Here is a 23235-nt window from a genome sequence, read left to right as displayed (position 1 = left end):
GTCAGAAGTAACGGTAATGTCGATTGTATTTGGTCACTTATTCATTATTTCTGAATATGATGCCTTTGCAATGTTTTAAAAGGATCATGTTTTCTTTTAGCAAAGCTCAGTGTTCTGTAGATGAGGAAAATAACAGCTGAAGTTTTGAAAGTTGAATTATTCCTCATTATTACCTTATAAATAACCTAAATAGCTGTCGAATAGTGCCAAATAGAATAAATGGAGGACAGGTCTAGATGGCAGGTAATAGTCAGTCAAGTACCAGCACTCTTTATAACAAAGCCAAGCTGCTGAACACATGTAGAATGTGGCCTGGCATTGTTTTGGGAGTAAATGCAGCGATGCAGATGAAAAGCTATCAACAGGAAGGCTGAATGGATTGTTCTCAAGCTTGTATGAGACCGTCAGCATTAATGGTTCTTTCAGAGAACTGAACACTCATACCATTTACAACATTGCTCTCAAATTGTTGGACAGTTTTGTTTTTCTATTATATCTTTCCTTGTTTGTGAGGTCCTTCTTGCATATTCAGTAATAATAACATGACTGAATATGAACACAAATACTTGTTTTGATTGAAGTTGAAATAAATGAGTATTGCCAGTCTATCTCAATGCATTTTAATTATATTTCACGCTTTTATATAATGATTAGGATGTTTTATGAGCAAGTCATGAGCAGCGCCATCTTTTATGCTGTTGCATGCTGGGGCAGGAGCCTGAAGGTGGCTGACACAAGCAGACTTTATAAACTAATCTGTAAAGCAAGGAAAGATATGGGATGGGAGATGAACTCTCTAATGGTGGTGTCTGAGAGAAGAATGCTGTCCGAGTGACGGCAATTCTCAACAACACCTTTCACCCACTACACGACATGCTGACCAATTACATGAGTTCGTACATTAGTCGACTGATTCCATTGAGGTCAGCTATTGAACGTCTGTGGAGGTTATTGTTGCCTGTGTTGACTAGACTGTTTAACACTGTCTTCTCATCTCAATACCTATCTGGTTCTATATTGCTCTTGTAACTTATCACTTTTATTCAGCTTGTCTTCCTTGATTTATCTGAATGTCTTTCTATATGGAGCATCTGACATCACTCAATTTCCTCTGGGATCAATAAAGTAGTTTTGATTCTGATTCTATATCTTATTTTTTTTTTGTTTCAAGAAAGCTAACTTTTTTTCTTTTTGTTTTTATCTTCCTCCTTTAATTATTAACATTGAAGTAATACTTTTTGACTACAGGGTCACTTTTGATTAAATATAGTAATGAGGTCATAGGTAATTTTGATGCATCAATTGTTAGGTCAGAGTATTTTTTTATTGATATTTGGCAATCCGAATAAAATCCATTTTGCTTTGTTTGGGCTGTGACTAAAAATAATATTGACTGATGCCTAATATTTATTTTGTTGAGTCTTAAAACCTTGATTTAGTGAAAATATAGCTGGCCTCCATACATTGTTGAATTTTTTTATTTAACCACTTGACTCCACATTCTTGGAATCATTGTCCGAGCCATTTCCATTTATGTTTTGATCACTAATATGTGTTTGCAAGTAGAAAATATTTGCAGGACCAAAAAGAGATAAATATTAGTGTTGTGTTGTTGCATATGCTGTACCAGCAGGGAGAGCCAAAGTATCACAGTCATCACAGAATAAAAGGAAGAACTGCTTGTCAGTTTCTCCAGGGATTGTAACTGAATGTGCTTTAGAATGACGAGAAACCCTATCCACCTGTCTGATGTTTTCATCAATTAATGTATATATTTACAGTAAAGCACCAACACACTGAGTCAGTGTTTTGAAGGGTTTTAATATGTAGGCTTTGAAAAAAAGGAAACAAATTCTCTACATCTAGAATTATCATATTTCTCAAGTATAGTTCATGTTGCTCTCAAACATATGGTATGGTAAAAACAACCACTGACTAATAAAGATAGGCGAGGCCCAAAAATACAACCGACTGATTTATTGACATGGAGATCCTCCGTACAGTTAGCAAATGGGACGCAAAGGGAACATCACTACTAAAAAAAAATCTAAACTTATCCTTACAAGTGACGTTGTCACGAGAAGATAGTAATTGAATAAGATAGGGAACTGACATTATGTGAAATTCTAGACTTGTTTCAAACAATCTATCTATCTATCTATCTATCTATCTATCTATCTATCTATCTATCTATCTATCTATCTATCTATCTATCTATCTATCTATCTATCCATCCATCCATCCATCCATCCATCCATCCATCCATCCATCTATCTATCTATCTATCTATCTATCTATCTATCTATCTATCTATCTATCTATCTATCTATCTATCTATCTATCTATCTATCTATCTATCTATCTATCTATCTATCTATCTAATTCTAAGATGGTGCTGTCAGGGAAGAAGAGCTTCAAAGATCTCAGTCACTCACTCATATAACGCATTTGTTACAATCATCCTCATTCTACTTTCACTCTAAGTGTAGAAGAAGAAGGTTGAAATTTAGGATAAAATATTTGATGCTTTACGTAAAGTTTGATGATAGGCAGGGTACACAATCGCAGGGCCACATAAACAAACAGACAACATTCACTAACTCATTTGGGGCAATTTTCCCAATTTTTTTCTAAATAACCTGCTGCATGTTTTTGAACTGTGGGAGGAAACCAGAGAACCTGGAGGAAATCCACGCAGACACAGGGAGAACATGCAAACACAAAAAGGTCCCCTTGTCAGAATCAAACCAGGGTCCTTCATGCTGACAGGCCAAAGCGTGAACCACTGTGCATCCATATACAGAGAAAAAAAACCAACTGAAAATATGAAACGATAAAATGTGTGAAATAAATTCCTTTTCTTCTATCATGCAATTTGCAAAACAGATTTAGCTGAAGCAAGTTATGATAAATGATGAATTATTCACATTCCATATTCTTGATATAAGCCATTTTGACATTCAACATTTACAACATTTACAACATAACATCATTGCAAAATAATGTTTTAGAATAATCAAAAGTATACAAAATATCAAACAACAACAAACAAATATCAAAGCAAAACTTCTTAACTGGTATCAACTTCAGTTACAATGAATATAGAATTCACAACTGCTTAATCAAATATGTGTGACTCATTTGATGGTGTTTTTGTAATGCTTCTCTCACAAGATCTCAGCTGCGTATATAACCGGCTGACCCTTAACAAATGATACTTTACCTATTTTATTGGAAACAGCATTTAATTTTGGCCCAGAAGTATTTGTCAGTGTTTATTTTTTTTATGTATCTTTCATTAAGTGTTCTAAAATCCATTTCCGTCAACATGTTACAGTTGTAAAACAGGTAGGAAAGACAGGAAAAATAAATTCCTGTGCCTGGAGTGACATTGAGAATTCACAATCTTTGCATTCAGCAGCATGCTTTTTTGCACAAATAATTTTTCTTTCATTCTCATACCAATTATGACTTGGTTAACATTTTTGGTAGATGTAATTGAATATTTAGATGGTTCACAATAACATGATAAATTGAAATTGCTGGCCACAAAAGCGCTCCCTCAAAGGCATGAAAGGCATGAAATTTGATTTATTTCAGGGTGAAGGGAGTATGTGCAAGACAAACACAATTAGACCATTCAGCATGGTCAAGGGCCACAGACACACTGTCACGTATGCATGGAGCCAATATGACATTATTAATTAAATATATAAAGAGGAAGAAACAGATTTAAATGGTTTCACTTTTGCACCTGATCTGCTTAACCGTCCTTGTTCTGTTGCTCTGTTGATCCGAAACGCTGTCACAGAATAACTGACAGAGACAAATGGTAGGCAGTTCAGCCTGAGTAATTGATAATAAATTGAAATGACACCGTGCTTTCTGAGGGATGTGGTCTCAAACTGTTGTAAAAGGAAATAAGACTTATCCAGAGGTCCTAAATAGGATTAGCCTCTTTGAAGCTGTTATTCCGAGTCTAAGGCAAAGCCGCTGGGCAGAGAAGATGGAGGATGAAATGCATCCAAGACTGCAGAGAAAAGAGATGTGAAGTAAGGGGAAAGGAATATATTTCTTAGTTGACCACAGTTCCAAAATTTGCCAAGGCTACACAAATGTTAATTGAAATTTTGAGGTTAAGGGAAAATCTTACATGGAATAGTTTAAAAATGTCCATGCATTTTTATTAAAATTTCATAGAATTTTCTAAATGGTAAAAAAACAAGATGTCATTGCAAAAATATTTCATGATTCCATCAATGTGATGGATGATTACATTTTCACACGCGAAGAGTCCCAAAGTTTGTGTGGGTTTCCCCCGGGTTCTCTGAGTTTCCTCCCACAGTCCTAAAACATGCAGCCGAATAACTGGAAAAATTGCCTAAATGTGCAAATGAGAGCGTGAATGGTTGTCTGTCTGTATATGCGGCCCTGCGATTGACTGGCGATCAGTCTAGGGTGTAACCTGCCTATTGCCTGATGGCAGCTGGGATAGGCTCCAGCATAGGACCAGGATAGGACCCAGAGCAGTAAAAGTGGTAGACAATGACAGGAAAGGTGGATAGTCTAATGATATATTAAAGATAGAATTGTATTTTAATTTTTCTGACCACTTCTATTTTGAGACAAACACTTGTGCAGAAAAAACAGTCCCAGATTAAATAACCATTCTTTTTGTTAATTGCACAGGGTAAATTGCTTTGTATGAGATGTTTCCATCTTCTAAATCCAGTCAATTGTCTGCTCCTCTATTTAGCCTGCAGGACTTAACTTTATAAATCATACTTGATCCTTGTTGAAACCATCCTCAACTTTAACATACAGCTTTTCCCATCAGTTAAATTTAGTTTATTACTCATTGTTGAAAAGATGCCTTATGAGCCAGACTTCAAGTAAAGGATGCAAAATGTATCAACTTGGACAGGTTTGTTCCCAAGTCAATGATTTGACTGAACAATGTAGATGCAACATGAAATACATAAATATTAGCCTTCAAAATGCTTGCAATACTGATACTCATACTTTCCACTTGCTCCAACTGTTACGGTCAGAATTTTCACTGATACAATATTTAATGTTCCCATTTTATCAAACAAATATAATTATTCAGTAATTTTAATTGAATAATAAATAATACATTTAATTTTGAAAACAAGAATATACCGGGTCACTGTTGGGTCATGGTCCAATATTGTCCTTAAATGATCCCAGATTTGCTAGAAACTGCATAAAAATAAAGACAAAAGGAACCAAACAAATGATTTAGAATAATCTTCTTTTGCTACAATTATAGCAAAAAAGAAAAATTCACCAAGCATAGCCAAATAAGAATACTCATGGCATACATAAAGTTATATCAGTTTATCTGTGTGTGTGTGTGGGGGGGGGGGGGGGGGGGGGGGGGGGTTGGAGTACCTCATTTGTATGCCTGAACCACCTCTTGTGAGAGTTGGATCACAACTCAATTGCACCTTGGAGTTATGAGCTGAAAAGCATAACACAGCCTTTTGTAAAGGACATCCACCTTGTAGTGCTTTCATTGTTTTTTTTGATGCAGAACAGTACGTTGTCCAGTGTGTCTTGTCATGTGATGAGAATTAGTGCAATAGGATTCTTTCAAAATCTTATGAAAAATGTCATTGAATGGTTATAATGCTGTTTTCTGTTCATCTGTTTTATATGATGGGGGAGATCAGAAAAAAATCCACAAAGAACTGGTCTCTCAAACAGATTAAGTAGAAAAATACTTTTAAGAGAGCAGTTCTATTATAACCATTGAAAGATACTTTTATCAAACCTGCACTCATGTAAATAAGTGAAAACTAAAGAAACATTGCAAGTTTGACCTCACGTTGGAGACATATTGGGTTTTTGATATTCCAGCTCTTTGTATTTGATGAGTTTTGTGCTCTGAACATACTAAAGTTTCACAGATGAGTAGGAAGACAGTTGAATAATGATGATGATTATTGTACTTTTCTTGTTGAAGCCTAGAATTGCTGACAAATTATCACATGTAATTTGTTCAGACCTTGTGATATTTTATTATAACTGCATATGGCATCAATAATTTGTTCCAGCAAAAGAACGGCAATTGCTAAATCTCAACATAGATTGAAATAAAATATCCCAGGAATTTACATCAATTTTATCTACAACTGTTCAGATTTCCCTGCTTGGGTCAAAACAATTACAAGGAAAATTAGAACAAAATTGACATGATTATAAAACTGATAGGCACTCTCTTACAATCAGTTACAGAAATGCTTTTTCATATGTTGTACACCTTGCCTCCCCCATCACCCTCCTCCTGCTCACCAGCATCAGCTTCTAATGACAGCCCACGCTCACCCCTCCTCACCATCTCCTCACCATCTCCTCAAACCCTGATGAAACCACCACCTGCCCCCCATTCTCCCGCCCATTTGCAACTGCCGCGAACACCCCCCTCTTCCACCACATCATTCCGTCCCCCCGAGCACCAACAAGGCCGCAGTTTGTTTGGGTGGATGGCTGTGTCTCTGAGACCATGGCATGCAGCACAGGGGTGCCCCAAGGTACTGTCCCGTCTGCATTCCTCTTCACCCTCTTCACCTCCGAATTATGATAAAACAGTGGTTCCTGCCACCTCCAGAAGTTCTCCGGTGACTATTCCATCGTGGGATGCATCAACAATGACAACGAAGAGGAGTACAGAGGTCTGATCGAGAATTTTGTTCAGTGGAATTTAATCACAATTACAATGATAACTCAGTATCAAAGCTGGCTGTTGAGCTCTGGATGTTCTCCATGTGTTTTAGTGATGTGCTGACATTTTCAGTCCTAACACGCAAGGACAACTTGGCTCTGCAGTGTGTGCGGGATTTCTCTTTTTTTCATTTGGGTCTTGATTACTAGTATTCAGTCAACTAATATTAGAGCAACATAACATGTTCTACTTGTTTAAGTTCTGCTGTTATTATAGTATACAGTAATTTATTGCATACTTGGTTTTTTTCTCTCTTTTTTTTAAATTAAGATAGGTCTGTGTAAACATATTCAGCTAATGTGGCATCAGATCAAATCAAATCAAATCAAATCAAATCAAATCAAATCAAATCAAATCAAATCAAATCAAATCAAAATTATTCTGTAGTGATGTAATAGACTCCTGATAAAGACTCCTGCTGACAGCTGTTCTAAAGAGGTTAAAGTGATCATGAAGTTTCATAACCACACCAAAGCCATCATAAAGCACTTCTCTTGCTGGCAACAGGCCACATTGTGACCAATTACTGGCCCAAGGGCATCCTATACAAGCACAATCATGACTTCATAGGGGAACAGGTAACAGTATTATCAGCGCTGTGTGACTTAGGACTGGGACCAAAGGTGTCAACCCACAATTAATCTTTAAACAGTTGTCATTTCATTGTGGAAGCCAGTTGGAGCACAGGTGGTGACAGCACTAATGTTAATGAAATTGTGTTTAATCAACAAAACTTTCAAGTGCTGTTCTGTTGTTTTTATAAAATCATTTTTTTTCTCTTATCATACATACAGATGATATGGAACTCGATATGCTATCAAGAGATTGTTCTACCTGCCTTCCAAACATAAGATTCCTGGGTCAATCTTTAAAAAGGGGCCTTTCAGTTAGAATGAACTGTGGGGAGTATTCGGTATATAACTGCCAAGGTTAGGGGCTGATCAAAGTTGTGATGCCTTGTTAGGTTAACGGGAGCATTGTTTTGCAGAAACTAGGTTAAATGGGGTTGTTGTGTTCATATAGGTTTCATATGGATGAACAAAGGTACAATATCTGGGAGCTTACCTGAAGTAAAATTTGAAAAGGTTAACTAAAATTTAGACTGTGTGTAACAAAGGAGAGGAATCTATTAGATCCCTTTGACTGAGGCTCAGGCTGTTGTCATTGGGCCTTGTTTCGGTGGTGGAAACAAGCCCAGGGTGCAGATAGACGTGGTGTGTTTGAGCTGTTTTGAGACAGGCGAATGTCACATAATGCCAGTACGGCATTGTATGTGGTTGAAATTTTGTGCCAAAGCCCCCCTCTCCTGTTGAGAGATGTTTTTTTCTGGTTTGACAAAGATGGCTTCTTTGACTCCTCTCATAAACCATCTGACTTCTCTAGCCAGTACGCGGACATTTCTGTTTTCAAAGGATTGACCCTTGTCCTTCAGGTGCAGGTGGACTGCCGACTCCTGTCCTGGGATGGTGGCCCTCCTGTGATGGGCCATCTTTGTGCAGAAGTTGTTTTATCTCACCAATGTAGAGGTCATCACAATCTTCATTGCAAGTGACATCAAATACTATATTTTCGATCATATGCTCGATTGTTTTGTGCACCAGTCTTTGCCTCATGGTATTTGGGGGTTTAAAGTATACTGGTATTTGGTGCTTGCTAAAACCCCTTCTGAATTTTTCCCGAAATACCAACAACAAATGGAATCCCAACATCTCCAAGCTTTGTTCCTGTCCTCCTCCTGTTCTTTGTTCTTCTGTTTGGTGGTTTCTGTTTTAGCAAACCCCAATAAATGTAGCCACAAGATTTAAGAGCTTTCCTGATATGCTGGACCCCAGATTTTCTGATGTTGCTGAGATGTTTTTTGCTCGGTGGTGAAGAGCTCTGATTACAACTTGTTTGTGTTCAAGGGAGTGATGCGAGTCAAAGTAATGGTCAGTGTGTGTAGGTTTCCAGTAGACCTTAATATATAAGCTCCTGTCCTGTTGAATATGAACATAACAGTCCAAAAAAGGAAGTTTGTGATCAGTGACATCCTCCACTGTGAATTTGATGTGGGTAACAAACTGATTGGAGGATAGAGAAGAAGGAAATATGCAAAATTTAAGGTCAAATGTAAATATGCAGAAAACATTTACAGCAAAATCTAAAATCAAATGAACATGAATAAACAGAAACATATAGGTGAACAGACAACTAAAGAGTTTGTGTAGGGAAATTCATAATGGATGCATTTAATGTTCAATAAAATGAGACCACTTTTAAACAAAGCATACACAGAATATTCTTAGAATATTCACACAAATATTCAAAATAATAAACAATCCAGATTCAATCAGCGATAGATATTTGATTGGAACGCAAAAAAATCAAAGTAAATGGAGAACCAATTGAAGTACAGGATATAAAAAAGTGTAAACAGGAACTCGTCCAGAACTCCAAAGAGCAGAGGGAGCATATTGAACTGACTGCTTCATATCAGGTTACTTTATAAATAGAAAATATCAAGTCACTGTGTGCTGCAATACGTTGATAAATGGTGGTTTTGTCTTCCTATTATAAGGTGGATAGAAAAACTTGGCTGGGGAGACGTGGACCCATCTGTGAGGAAAAATTACAATGAATGTATAGATTGATCTGCAATGCAGGCTAATAGATATGATCAAAAAGCCAATAGATTCTTCACATAGCAGATAACCGTTTTATTATTAAATGTCCTGCCAGACAGCTATCTGAGCAGGAGGTGATAATGCTCTACAGGGATTTCTCTCCCATTCAATATGGTTTTAAAAATATTTAAAAAAATGATGGCGGAAATTAGCAATCTTATCTCATTGCCAATTTAGTAATAATGTTTTGTCTGTTATCATGTTATGTGATTATTAATTAATATTGTGAACATATAGACACAATTTCTCTTCAGATGACAAAGGCATCGTGGACTCTTGTCTACATTGTTCAGAAAGCAATTGTGTATTCTGCTCATAAGAGTGTCTTGTAAACCATTTTTCTTCAAAGAGACAGCTCAGTTTTAGAACAACCAAGGTTGCAAACTATAATCCTTGTTTAGCATCCAACTTATAATATTATGTTTTATATATAATGCTGTAAAGTCACAGAGAAGAGAAGCTTGCTGAATGGAGAATGGAGTTGATCATTCTGTATGAAAGGGATTTGCAAATAGGATAATATAACAATGCCCATATCTACCTATCTATCAATTAAACTTATTCCCAATACTATCGAAACTTTCTTGTTGTGGCAACTGGACTTGAATTTCTTCATTCATCCGAGAGGTTTCGTCAGTTCTAATAAGCTGTGGGGAGTTTTGGAATGTAAATGTCAGGGATTACCTGGCTTAAAATGTAAAAAGGTAAAGCCAAACTTCTCAGAATGTGAAAAAAAGGAATGAAACTTGTTGGATCACATGGATTGAGGCTCATGCGAAAGTTATTAGGGGCTGGTTCTGGTGGCGGATCTTTCCAGGTCGTTTGGAGGGTGCAGGTGGGCCCGGTCCATTTATGATCCATGTTTTTGCCTGTTTTTGGCTGTGTACTGAGAAACTGTGCGGAGGAACTCGACACATTGCTGAGCCAGGCTGTTCCCATGTGTGTCAAAGCTACAACCACTGTCCCAGTCCCGAAGAAGTCATCCCCTTCCTGCCTCAATGAATACCGCCAAGTTGCACTCACTCCCATCCTTATGAAGTGCTTTGAGTGGCTAGTCATGGCACACATCAAGTTACCCCCCGTTTCCCCACCAGTTTGCATCGAACGCTGACGCCATCTCCACTGTACTCACACTAAGGACTCATATGTTAGAATGCTGTTCATCAACTTCAGCTCAGCATTCAACATGATCATGAAGCTCACCCACAAACTGGACCAGCTGGGGCTCAATGCCTCAATTTGCAACTGGCTGTTGGACTTCCTGACAGGCAGACCACAGGTTATACGGTTTGGTAGGGACACATCCAATACCATCACTGTCAACACAGGGTTCCCTCAAGTATGTGTGCAGAGCCCCCCTCTGTTGAGACTGCCGACACACGACTGAACACCAACGCACAACATCAACAACTACATCAAGTATGCAGACAATATAGCTGTGGTTGGTCTAATCAACAACGGAGACGAGACTAACTACAGGAGTGAGGTGAGTCTTCTTGCCCTGTGGTGCGGTGCCAACAGCCTCTCTCTGAATGTGGAGAGGACAAAAGAGATTGTTATGGACTTCAGGAGAAAGTGCATCCAGCACACACCTCTGACTGTCAACAGTGCTCTGGTGGATTGGGTGAGCAGCACCAAGTTCCTGGGCGTGGATGTGTCAGAGGACCTGTCCTGGACCATGAACATGCTGGACAAGAAAGTGCTACTTCATCCACAAGCTGAGGAGAGCCAGACAGTGACATTGCTTCTCCTATACCATTGTCCTTTGACACAACTTACCCAAGGACAAGTTTCACTCTTGCAGCGCTTTAAATAATCATTTACAAGCAACTTGTTTGGTGGTGTACAGGCTCATTCCTTTGGAAAGAGTTCATTTAAGCCACTGTGCAAAAATATTCAGAGTGCAATTTTAACAAATGATTTTTGGATCAGATTGTTTAGGGACACCCATTTTATAAGAAAACAGACAGGAAGCTCATTCCAAAAAACAAACAAACCAAACAAATAAATAGATGAAAAGTATTAAAAAACAAACAAAGAACACCACATAGAACTTAAAATTATAAGCCCTTCTCAAGGAGCAACTTAAAATAAGGCCTTCTCAAGGAGCTTGCTACTAGAGTAGTCGTGCACAGTGTGAATAAACACTGCTAAAGCTGCTTTTAGCTTTTTGGATTAAAGGACTTGATAATGTCACCTGACATTGGCACTGGCCATCACGGGTCTACAGAGTGTCATTTCCATTTTAATGACTCCATTTTTCAAAGCTGTCCATTTGCAGCCCATACAAAATTGTTAGTTCCAAAGTGAGTAAAATTACTGGTTTAGAGAAATACTGTTGTTTTGATTGCCTGCCAAATATTGACTGGAAATTGAAGCTCTGCTGCCATTCATAAACTGTTCCTATAGTACAAGGCACTTTTGTCAACCCTGAGTCTGACACCCTTTGATTTATGCTGCCTTTCTGAAACAGTTTGCCATAGAGGCATAAGGAATATGGAAAAAGGCTAAATCTTTCATTTGAGGGTCACTGGATAAGATGTGCAAGAAAGGGACGAAATTGTCAATTGCAGCAACATTTTTAAGCAGCAATGGCGGCAGATATGTGAGCTTACTCTGCTATCAAAGATGTGTCTGTGCAGAAAGTTAGATTGTTTTGTTTTTGAGTGATCAAATAACATTTCATTTATTAAAAGGCTTGCTCCTCTAGTTACACTGAAGCTGTCAACATAAATTCAGAATAGAGAGAAAATGACACCATTTTTTCACATTGACATTTAGATTAGCAAACATAAGTGTGACATAGCAACAGCTGTTCCTTAAATTTAATTTCGTATGGATTGGTGCAAAAACACATTGTGATACACACAATCAAGTTCAGTTCAGTATGCATAGCACAACTTATTTACGAATGAAGACACAAGATGGGAGGAAATAAAATATTACAAACATACAGACACCGTATTCACACAATTACGTAAATGCAACTGTGCAAAAGGATTTTAGGCAACCACTCACAAATATTTGAATTCTATAGTTGTTACTCTCAAAAGCATTTTCTCTGAACATTCTTAAACAGTTTTCTATTTTCTAATTTTAGATCATCTTTATCCATTCCTTAAAGAGATATCTGGTACTTTTCATGCTTTTTATAATCTGATGTCTTGTCAATTTCTTGTTTCCTTTTGGGTGTTCCCCTCAGCGGTCGCCACAGTGAGTCATCTGCCTCAAACTAACACTATCCCTTGCGTCCTCTTCCCTCGCACCAACTAACGTCACATCCTCTTTCACTCCATCCATAATGTTCCTCTTCAGTCTTCCTCTCGACCTCCTGACCGATAGTTCCAACCTCAGCGTCCTTCTACAAGTATCTTCTCTGTACATGTTCAAACCATCTAGGTCCTCTTGTATGTATATTAAATTGGAACGTTGACATGTATATTCAGATGGCCGGCTCTGGCAAGACCTATAATGAGGTTTTTTTTTTTCTAAGTGGTTTCTTGCTTATCTGTCTTGAATGTGTCAGTATGGCTTAAATGTCTCTGCTCTTCAATGTCTACTTAATTTCTACTTTCTTTGGCACCTTACCCTAAGACACTGAGCTTTTTTTCTCTGTTAAGGATCAGATTTATCCTATCTACTTCTTTTTTTTTTTGCACTGTCAGCTGTTGTTTGGTGCCATGCACCAGGAACAGCACATGTAAGATGTGCTGTCAGAAAAGCCAGACTGAGATGGTTTGGTCATGTGCAGAGGAGGGATAGTTAATATATTGGTTGAAGGGTGCTGGAATTGGAGCAGCCAGGCAGGAGGTATAGAGGAAGACCAAAAAGGAGATTTATGGACGTAGTGAGAGAGGATTTAAGGGTAGTTGGTGTGAGAGAGGAGGATACAGAGAAGAGGATTAAATGGAAAAGGTTGATTCACTGTGGCGACCCCTGAGAGGAAAAGCCAAAAGGAGAAGAAGAAGAAGAAGGTATGGAGGTCTGTAAAGTGGATAATTAGCAAAATGAAAAACACTTAAGACACTATTTTCTGTGCAGCTATTTACTATAACAGCAATATTCACATGCTCCCAGAACGGTCATTTTCAGGTGCAGTAATTTTGGACTGTGGAGAGCAGAAGTCCATTTCAGTTATTTTGCTATTTGCTATGTGGGTATACTGAAACAGGTTGAAGCATTGTTTTACAATGGGATTTTATCTCACACTTGTTGCTAAATTGGTATGGGCCATTTGGTTTTGTGGGTGTCCCTTCAATCAGACGGCCAGTGGTTCAATCCCCGGCTCCTTCGGTCTGCATGTCAAAGTGTCTTTGGGTAACGCGCTAAACCTTCAATAGCTCCCGACGGCCTGGTTAGTAGTATATTTAGCTTTCATTTCCAGAGGTGTTATCAGGGTACTTGATACTTAGATTTATGCGAATTTTACTTTCCTTCAGACACACATTCCTTCTGTATGTCAAGTTTATGATGCATATCATACATGTCATCACAAATAAGCAAGTGGGTGAACAAATAGGCACAACGTATCAGTAGAATTCAACCGCACTGCTTTTGCTGTTGCAAATAGTTTTTGATTTGACAACAGCTTTTGGCACCATAAAACTGGGGTTGCTTTTGAAGTTTTAGATGTGTTTTTTTTAGATGTTTTTTGACAGCCGTGGAAAGATATTGATAAGTTGTATTAATAGAAAGATGATGATTTAAGAAATATGCTGAGCTAATTTAGTCCACATCAAAATGATATTCACTTGAGAGGTGATCTTGTTTATCTCTTGCTTCGGAAACTAGCCAAAGCTATCACAAACCTGTGCAGTACACTGCCCACATGGTTGATCTGGCTCTCAGTGACTGAAGATCAAAAAGCATGTCCATCACATCATTGCTTTCCTGTAAAGGAAAATAAAAGGCCAAAAGAGTCCTATCTTGGGTGCTAATGGAATTTAAAGAAGAAACAGAAGAGCTGGACAGAAAACAATTACAAACAGCATTCAAAATCAACAGCACAATACCTGGAAAAAAAAAAGTTACATTTAAATTCAAAATAGGAATGGATACAATCCAGTACATAACAAGATAACAAGTGGATTTCGGTAGAACAAAATTCCTGTCACATTCAACTTATAGGACTTAAGGTAAAGTGAACTACAACTATGTTGAGAACAAATCTACAAATAAAAACCTGTGTCATTATAAGATGAGAGACCTGTGTCTGATGATCTCGTTCACTCACTCACTCACTCACCAACTCATTCACACACACACACACACACACACACACACACACACACACACACACACACACACACACACACACACACGCACGGACGCACGCACGCACGCACGCACGCACGCACGCACGCACGCACACACACACAAACACGTTCACATATACATTTGTAAATTACTGACTTTATCTCCGGAGATGACACTGTATTCTGTCCACCTCATTGACTGCAGATAATGTGACTTTAATTGACTTTCGTGAAATTCTAGTTGCTCACATGAATATGACAACAATGTCAAATATTTAAATGGATCTCAACAACCATGTCCAGCAGACACACTAGAGTGTTCCTCACTCACTCTACCTAGCTCATCAGCTTATTCTGGTGTGTCCGATAATAATGGGTTCCGACATGGATAACAGCATCCATCCTATTCTGTCTGCCCTATCTGAGGATTTCTTTGTCTAGACTGAAGCTTCATTACAAGGCAAGAAAGAACAGACAGAGCTTCAAACACTGGCTGATATTTCAGGTAATCTTTTGTTAGGCCAGACTGGGCGTCACCAGGGAAAGGTCAGGTAAAACAACCGTTGAGGATGAGTTCATTGACTGTTGCAAGTGTACAAAATTAGGGATTTGAAAGCAGCAAAATCTAAATGTGTAAATAGAAAGTTTGATCATCATCAATTTCAACAATTAAACATATTTAATCATTGCATTGACAGTTTTTCAAAGCATCTCAAAACTCTAATGTGTTTATGGATTTCTGAACAAGATGATTTCATACACAACCTGTCTCACAATATGGATTCCAACTTTGTCCACAAATACTGATTCACTGATTTGAAAAGTTTCAGTGAACAAATCCTTGACCTCCTTTGTTGACATTTTGAATTTTTTAGCATTTTGAATTTTATACTGCACCCAACACTTGTTTTTCCTGTTATAGTGAGATGTGACATCCCCAGGGATTTTTTTTAATCTATTTCCAGACTGCTTGGTGAAAAAGGCAACCTGACTTGTCTCTCCTGGGGAACAATGTACAAAGATATCAGGAATCGGGAATCTTATCACTCATTGGTGCCTGCAACATGTGTCAGGCTGTCATGTCAGGAGAACAAATTGCTTTGGGGGGCCCAAGCAGGGATAATGAAACTGACATTAAAATGCAGATAAAACCCAGATAAAATACATGTTGTTCATAAAAAAATATTATGCTTTTTATTAATTTATTATTTTGGATATTTGACACAAGTCAAGGAATCTTCAGGCACAATTTAAAGCAAGATTTGAATTATGAAATATAAGATGTGAGAATCGAGTATCAGAATTGGAGCAATTTGCAACACAGGAGTCCATCTCTCAAGCTGACAAATAAGGGGTTGTCACTTCACTGTCATCAGACCTCTCAAGATGGCGAGATAGACAAGGACATGCTTTTTTTGCCTTGGCAGAGTAGGATGAAGTATAGGTCATGTGGAAAATGAAACTGCACGTCCACCAAGATATTGACAAGCAGGTCAAGGTTATGTCTAACAAAAAAACATCTCAACCTATTCATTGTAAATTAATGTGTTTTTTAATTAATCAAGACAAAGATGTCTCATGTTTTAGGATGAATGCTTATCCACTGAAAGAAAACCCATAAATGCTGATAATAAATAGAAATGTGCATTGCAATGGAACTATTTACAAAGACATTTATTTCCTCCAATGATCAGGTTGTTGATGTATTTCATTTTTGTGTTTGAGCATGTTAGACCTACCCGTGTAGTATACAGTCTGCAGGATCTTGATACCCCAAAGAGAAAAGTCAAGCAAGTCAGGACCTGCTTTGCAGAGAAGAGGTCTTTATGATCAATCTACTTTTTAAACTTTTAAAATATCTACAACAAGGCAGTAGGTCATCATCTGCGAGCCATACATTTCCTGGTTTGTTTAAAACACCACAGACAACTGAAAAAGCTTCATATAGTAATCACAAGGTAGTATATTAATAATAATTATGAATAAAGGTAGATGAATGACACAATGTAAATGCTGGCCTGACACTGGCCAAACAGATGGCCTGTGACAAACCTTGCTGATCCTCTCCTGTTTGTTGCAGATTATTCCACTGAGCATCAAAAGTGGCTCACACCAAATATTGCCCAGGACTCACTCGGCCATTTCTCCAACTGGGAGGAAGAAAAATGTAAAGATGACGTTCTGTTTACTGTATTCTGTCAAATACAGCCAAAATCTCTTCTCACCATGAACGGTTGTTGTGGTTTGTTCATCTTTCAAATGAAATATGCAATCAAGGTCTTTCAATACGCTTCTGTGATGGAATCCAACATTCATTATCTACTGCTTATCCTGCACTCAGGCGTGTATCTGGCGAGGCGAGATTCACCCTGCTCTGGTTGCCAGGTGATCATAGAGCCACATATAGAGAAAAACAACCGTTCACTCTTTCATTCATTTAATTTGGGTCTCTAATTAAACTGCATGTTTTTGCATTATGGGAGGAAACTAAGAGCCCAGAGGAAACCCATGCAGACACAGGGAGAACATGCAACCTCCACACAGAAAGGAACTTTGTAGGAATCTAGCCAGGGTCCTTCTTGCTGTGAGGCCGTAACACTAACCACTGCAACTTCATGTCACCAGGCCAAAACAAACAGGTGCAAAAATGCATCAGAGCGATCAGGTGTCCTGTTCCTCAGTAGCTAATGGCAAGTACATGTGTGAACCTTATAGAAACTTTAATAATTTGGGAGGTAACCAGGTGGCCTTGAAGACTAAGATGTGCTTGTGATGAACAAAATTTATTCTGTTGGCAGGCTTTGCAAACACCATGATCCCATCGATAAAGTCAACGCTACTGGCAAGTGGGGCTGTGAACTGGCAACTAGGGGTAAATAAATATTCTAGCAATGCAATGGTTGTCGGCTATCATTAAGACTCGGAGAAAGGTCAGCTCAACAGGTGATCGACAACCTTTTTCACACTCTTCCTGTCCCACTTGACAGCTCAGGAGAGTATTGATTAAATGGTCTTACACACATGATCATGGAGGCAGGTGACCTCTTGATAAGTCTATTAGCTCATCTCAAACCTCTGGCCCACATTCATTTTAGAAGAGAGTGAGAAACATATGAGCTCTTTTTGACACTCAAAACATGAGTTAAATGTACATACTTATATATATCTAAAAATGGGAATGACTCAATCCCTTGAATCATGAGTTCAAAATAAAAGATAAACGGTTCGGAGGCCTTCAAAATAAAAAAAAACCAAAACAACAAAATGTCTTTTAGTTGCATAGAAAGATAGTCCGCTATTTCCATTCTAAAAGGGTATTTTCCCACTTTTGTTGTTGGAATGAATCATGGGCTTTGCGCCAGTTATTTTCAGGTATTGATTGTAATGGAGTGTGTTTTTCTTTTGAGTTTGAAAATACTTTTTCATTACTCCCAAGCTGCAATATTTTCTCAGATATTCATTCAAGTATATATTTATTTTCTTAGTTCGTCCACCCATTTATGAAAAAAATCTATTGAGGAGATTTCTTCTGTATGTGGCCAAGTTGAACTGCTGAGGACAAAGAGTATGGTACGGAAATATTTAATTTGTATGTAGCTATTCTTAAAAACAAAAATGAATAAAAAAATTCGAGACCAGAATTTTTCATTGCAGACCATATAGGGACTATGGGATCTGACATGAAACATTTTCTGTCAAGTGCTACACAATATTTACAAAATGTAGACAGCTGCAGAGGTGTAGCTAATCATAGGATTGATTGTCTAAAGTTGAGAATGAATAAAATGGCAAAGTAGGAGTAGAAAATTAATACTCTTGTGTGGCATACTTATTTCCTCATATTGGCTCAGCAGGATTCATACATTATAAAGATGTACCTGTTGAGTTGTCACACCATTTACTGAGCTTTTTGAAAGTCAAATATGCTTGTACACTCATTCACGACTATCTATGGAGTTTGCAAATTATGATTATATAATTTTTTGTTCACTAGAATGCACTAAAGATCTACATAAACATATGAAATTTGGTAATCATGTAACTGCCTTAAACCACTTAAGAAATGGTGACTGTCAGGGGCCCATGAAAACAATCAACAGCCACATGAGAAAGCTCATCACTTGGTACCTCAACACCACACAGAAGGTTAACCCTCATATTATGTTAAGGGTCAATTTGACCCATTTCGCCCATTGACCCAATGGGTCAAATTGACCCTTAACATAATGTGAGGGTTAAGAGGGCTTAACAGTTGCTCTACTTTCTGAGGAGGCTGAGGAGGTTTGCCATGTTGCCTACAATCCTCAGAAACTTCAATGGCTGCATTGTTGAGGTCCTCTTAACCAGCTCCATTACTGTTTGGATTGCAAACACCAGCAGTGAGTGGTAAAGACTGCAGTGAAGATCACCAGGACCCCACCGCCTTCCCTGCAGGGCATCTACCACCACCGAGTCCTCAGAAGAGCTGCCTCCAATACCAAGGACATGCCTAACCAGCACACTGATTGTTCACACTTTTACCCTCCAGCCAGAAAAACAGATGTGTGAAATTTAGAATGACTCAGCTAAAGAACCTGTTCTACCAAACTGCCAGTAAACTCCTGAACGATTGAGAGGAGCCAATAACCTTGTACTGCCTCAGGACAATTCTGCACTTTACATGCAGCGCAGCCGGTGCTAGACTCAACTGTTCATCTATCTTAAGTATCTATTTAATCTGTCTGTATACAACTTGCACCTGCATGTTGTGAGTTGTACATTCAAAGCTACCCTCAACTTTAACTTGCACATCTTGCTAATACTGTTTACATTTCTGTGTACTATTTACATCTGGCTGATTATTCATTCATTCATCACTATCTGGTTGCACTGTGGATGGCAAAGTAAGAATTTCACTGTATAGTGACTGTACACATGACAATAAACACTGAATCTTATTTGAATCTTTGAAAATTAGCTTCTATGCGGTGGAATAATATTATCTAGAGCATTAATTTTGAAAAAAATATCTGCAAATGATGATGTTAATGAAATAGATACACATTTTGAAAGTGCAATCATACACTAAGTAATGATCCTTTATTTAATTTCGGCTCTGTTATTCCTTTTCCAAAATAAACACAACACAATCAACAGTACCAATAAGCTATTTGCATTTCATCACAGTTCATCATAGGAGTTCGAGAAAATCTGTTTTATTGAGTTCTGTTTCTTGCAAACAGCCAACTTCATAAGCTTCTTACTTTGAATAATAATTTTGTGAATAATAGAACAAAGGAGTGAAAACTAGTTTGCCATCTTTAATATGGCTTCTCACTTCATTCCCTAGATGTGCAATGAGCTATTACTGTTGAATATTTACTCTGTTATCTGTGATCTGTCCATAAATGTTAATCTAATTTAAAACACTGACAGAATAGAAATTATCCTGTACACAACACATTCATAGAATAATATTATTGCTATTCTTTTTAAAGTCCTGAGCTGCTCCAGCATGGGAAATCAGAGTGAGAAAAGGAGTTGTGTTAACTGCTCTTTTCCGCTTGAGAGATTTCCTTTTTTTTAACAGTTTGAGTTTAAATTGTGACAAACTGACAAATTAGTGTGTTGCAAATTAGTGTGATCAATTTTATTCTTCAAGTTGAAAAATGTTCACCTAAAATAAATACTGTTCCTTCAGTTCCTACTGTTAAATCAGGTAATAGCAGCGTAGGTTTTGCAGCAGAGAAGAGCTGCTTTAATATTCAACCATCTCAACTCTCGGTTTTTGCTCAAGGACAGACATAATTGCTCTGAGCCCTTACTTGAACTGTCACATACGCTTGCCTTGGAAAACACAAGAAACTACAAGGTTCTTTGATTCATTTATTTAATGTTTTAATATAATTAAATATGTTAGACATGAATGCAACAGACAGCCAATATTGTTTCAATTTCATAAAAACACAGGTGCAGTTTTATGACTGAGACTTTTTTGTCTACTTTTACCAATCTTCTTATTCTCCTCCTGTCTACTTTTACCAATATTGGTCAAATATTGTATTATATGTTGTACTGAATTGTATTTCAGATGTTGAAAATACAACTGTGTACTGACCGCGCACATTTGAAATTCAGGTTGCATTAATACATTACATAACAGAGCACGCGATTGCACCAAAAGACAAATACGAACAAAAGCACCGTAACAATTGGAGTAGGAGGCCTGCATTCACTTACAATTTTTTGTGTTGTTATTTTCTGCAATCCTCCCCCATCTGGAATTTCTTTCATGTGTGTTAAACCCTCATTGCAAGTCAGAGATTTTCCCAGTACATTTTCAAGCTTGATTGTGTTCTAAATTTCCAACTTTAATCTGTGTTTAAGGAATGATAAATCCCATAATGACGTCAGAAATGAGGCAAATGTTATGGAACATTTAATTGAGCTCGCACTCACCTGTGCACTCCATCTATGTAAATCTGATTCAATGATTGACAGAAATACATATCATATAATAATAACAATACATAGAAATAGCCCATCAGAGACAGAGTGATAAATTACATATTCATCTATTCTCTCAGAAGGAATCGCAAAAAAGCATCTACAGGAAAGTGTATTTCAGAGGCTACAAGAAGACCGGGGTTCAGTCCATGGTATATTTCTGTAATGATGAGGTGTTTTTATCTGAAAGGTGATTACATGTCTATAACTTTGACTATACTTGTTGACAAGACTGCAAAGAATTTTGTTGTGTGATAAATAACTCCAAATCAGTTTTCAGACAATCCAGCCTTCATCCTCTCTGTCATTGTGCCTCAGTTACCAAGTCACACATCCATTTGAACCAGCACCAAAACAGGCGGTGCCTCAGCCACTTTTGCCTTACGACGCAGGAGATGAGCCAGGCCCCTGAAGGATGGTCTTGCATGAAGAAGAAGCTCCTTGAGACCTGCTCGAAACTCACGGCGAATCAGGCAGTAAAGGACAGGGTTGAGGCAGCTATTTGTATGAGCCAAACACACCGTCAGGGGGAAGGCGTAGGCCTGTGCGTTGTAGAATGCCTTGCTGAAGGGCACGAGATCAAACTTAATGAGCACTCCCCACAGTGTCAGCGCCTGATTGGGAAGCCAGCATAGGAAGAAAGACAGCACGACAATGATGATAGATTTGGTCACTTTGGAGCGTCGACTCTGTCGGCCTTGCTCAATTTCTGGGCAAGCTGCGCCTGCAATGCGTCGGCTGAGGACAAGGCGCAGGAGGAGTAAATAACACACGGTGATTATGATTAGAGGAATAAGGAACCCTAGCAGGACCTTTTGAAGATGGTATAAACCCAAAAGAAGCTGTGGATCCCAGTTGCCGGAGTCTGGGAAACGCACCAGGCATAGTTCCTCATCTGACAACTGGGCACTTGTGGAGTAGATGGCATGAGGCAAAGTGGCCAGCAGAGAGACAGCCCAGATACACAGACTTGTCCACTTGGCCCTGGCAGCTGCCGTCTTGCGACTGTGCATCTTCAGCGCTGACGAGATAGAGTAATACCGCGCCACGCTCATGGCCGTGAGGAAGAAAACACTAGCGTACATGTTCATAGTGGTGACTGAGCTGATGATTTTGCACATCACCCGACCAAACGGCCAACGGAAGTCCAGGGCTGTGTCCACTGCCCAGAAGGGCAATGTCAGAACGAACTGCAGGTCTGTGATAGCCAGTCCCATTACAAAGCAGTTGATGGACGACTGCTTCTGCCTGTAACGTGAGTGCAGCAGGCACAAAGCAAGTACATTTCCCACCAGCCCCAGTGCACAGACTATGGAGTACACACATGCGATCATTACACGTACCACCAGACTGGAGCTGTCTCCTTGGTATTCCATAATGGATTCATTGGTGAGGAGCTGCAGCCAGCAGTGCAGAGACAGGTTGCTGATAGAACCCCCGCTGCAATTTCCATTCCTGTCCTCCACTAGACTCTGCTGCTCACAAGGTTCTGGAGTTTGAACTCCTGTGTCATTCGATGGCACACCGGCAGTTTCCTCTTGACATATCATTTTTTCCACAGCAGAGATGAGCAGCTGTGCCTTACAAAGGAGAGAAAAAAGTTTTTGTTGGCATTCTGAGCGTCCCCCGTTTATCTGTAATAAGTTGTTCCTCCGGCGCCAGAGATGTTTTCCCGTGCCACGATTATCCCCCGTCTCTCCTCAACTGCTGTCAGCGCTCCACGCCTCCTCCGTTTATAGGGTTTGGAGGGAGCGCGCAAAGCGCCCCTGCACAGACGGCGCTGCGCTCCTCGTCAGGAAACGGATCCAGGCGAGAGACAGTCACATTCTCCTTCTATGATTTTCGCATCATCCGCACTTGGAGAATTGGGTATCTGCACAAATGAAATAGTAATTACATACTTTGCAACACACAGACATGGATGGGAAATGTACAGCGTGTCCTTCTATTGTTTTCAATGAAGTGAGGGTGATATATTCTTAAAAAAACAACAACACTCTTTTCTTCGTATAATAAGATCCATTATTGATATTAACGTCATTGTACTGTTACCAATAATTAAAGTGACATGTGAATATTTCCA

The 23235-nt window shown here is 38.6% G+C and overlaps 1 protein-coding gene across 1 annotated transcript; it reads right to left on the bottom strand.

Moving 5' to 3' along the window:
- Window positions 1-21409: 21409 nt before the first annotated feature.
- On the bottom strand, window positions 21410-22841 carry rxfp3.2b (relaxin family peptide receptor 3.2b). Its single transcript, XM_086161919.1, has one exon. The coding sequence runs from the start codon at window positions 22700-22702 to the stop codon at window positions 21479-21481; it is 1224 nt and encodes a 407-aa protein (XP_086018045.1). The 5' UTR covers window positions 22703-22841; the 3' UTR covers window positions 21410-21478.
- Window positions 22842-23235: the final 394 nt, after the last annotated feature.

Source organism: Fistularia commersonii, chromosome 16, assembly GCF_037954325.1.
Source record: "Fistularia commersonii isolate RoL2024-O1a breed Wild chromosome 16, RoL_Fcom_v1.0, whole genome shotgun sequence".
NCBI lineage: Eukaryota > Metazoa > Chordata > Actinopteri > Syngnathiformes > Fistulariidae > Fistularia > Fistularia commersonii.
This window is presented reverse-complemented; position numbering and strand designations above follow the sequence as displayed.

What these genes read in the sequence shown, in the direction of transcription:
- rxfp3.2b (XM_086161919.1), bottom strand. Translation starts at nt 22,702, where the DNA reads ATGATATGTCAAGAGGAAACTGCCGGTGTGCCATCGAATGACACAGGA.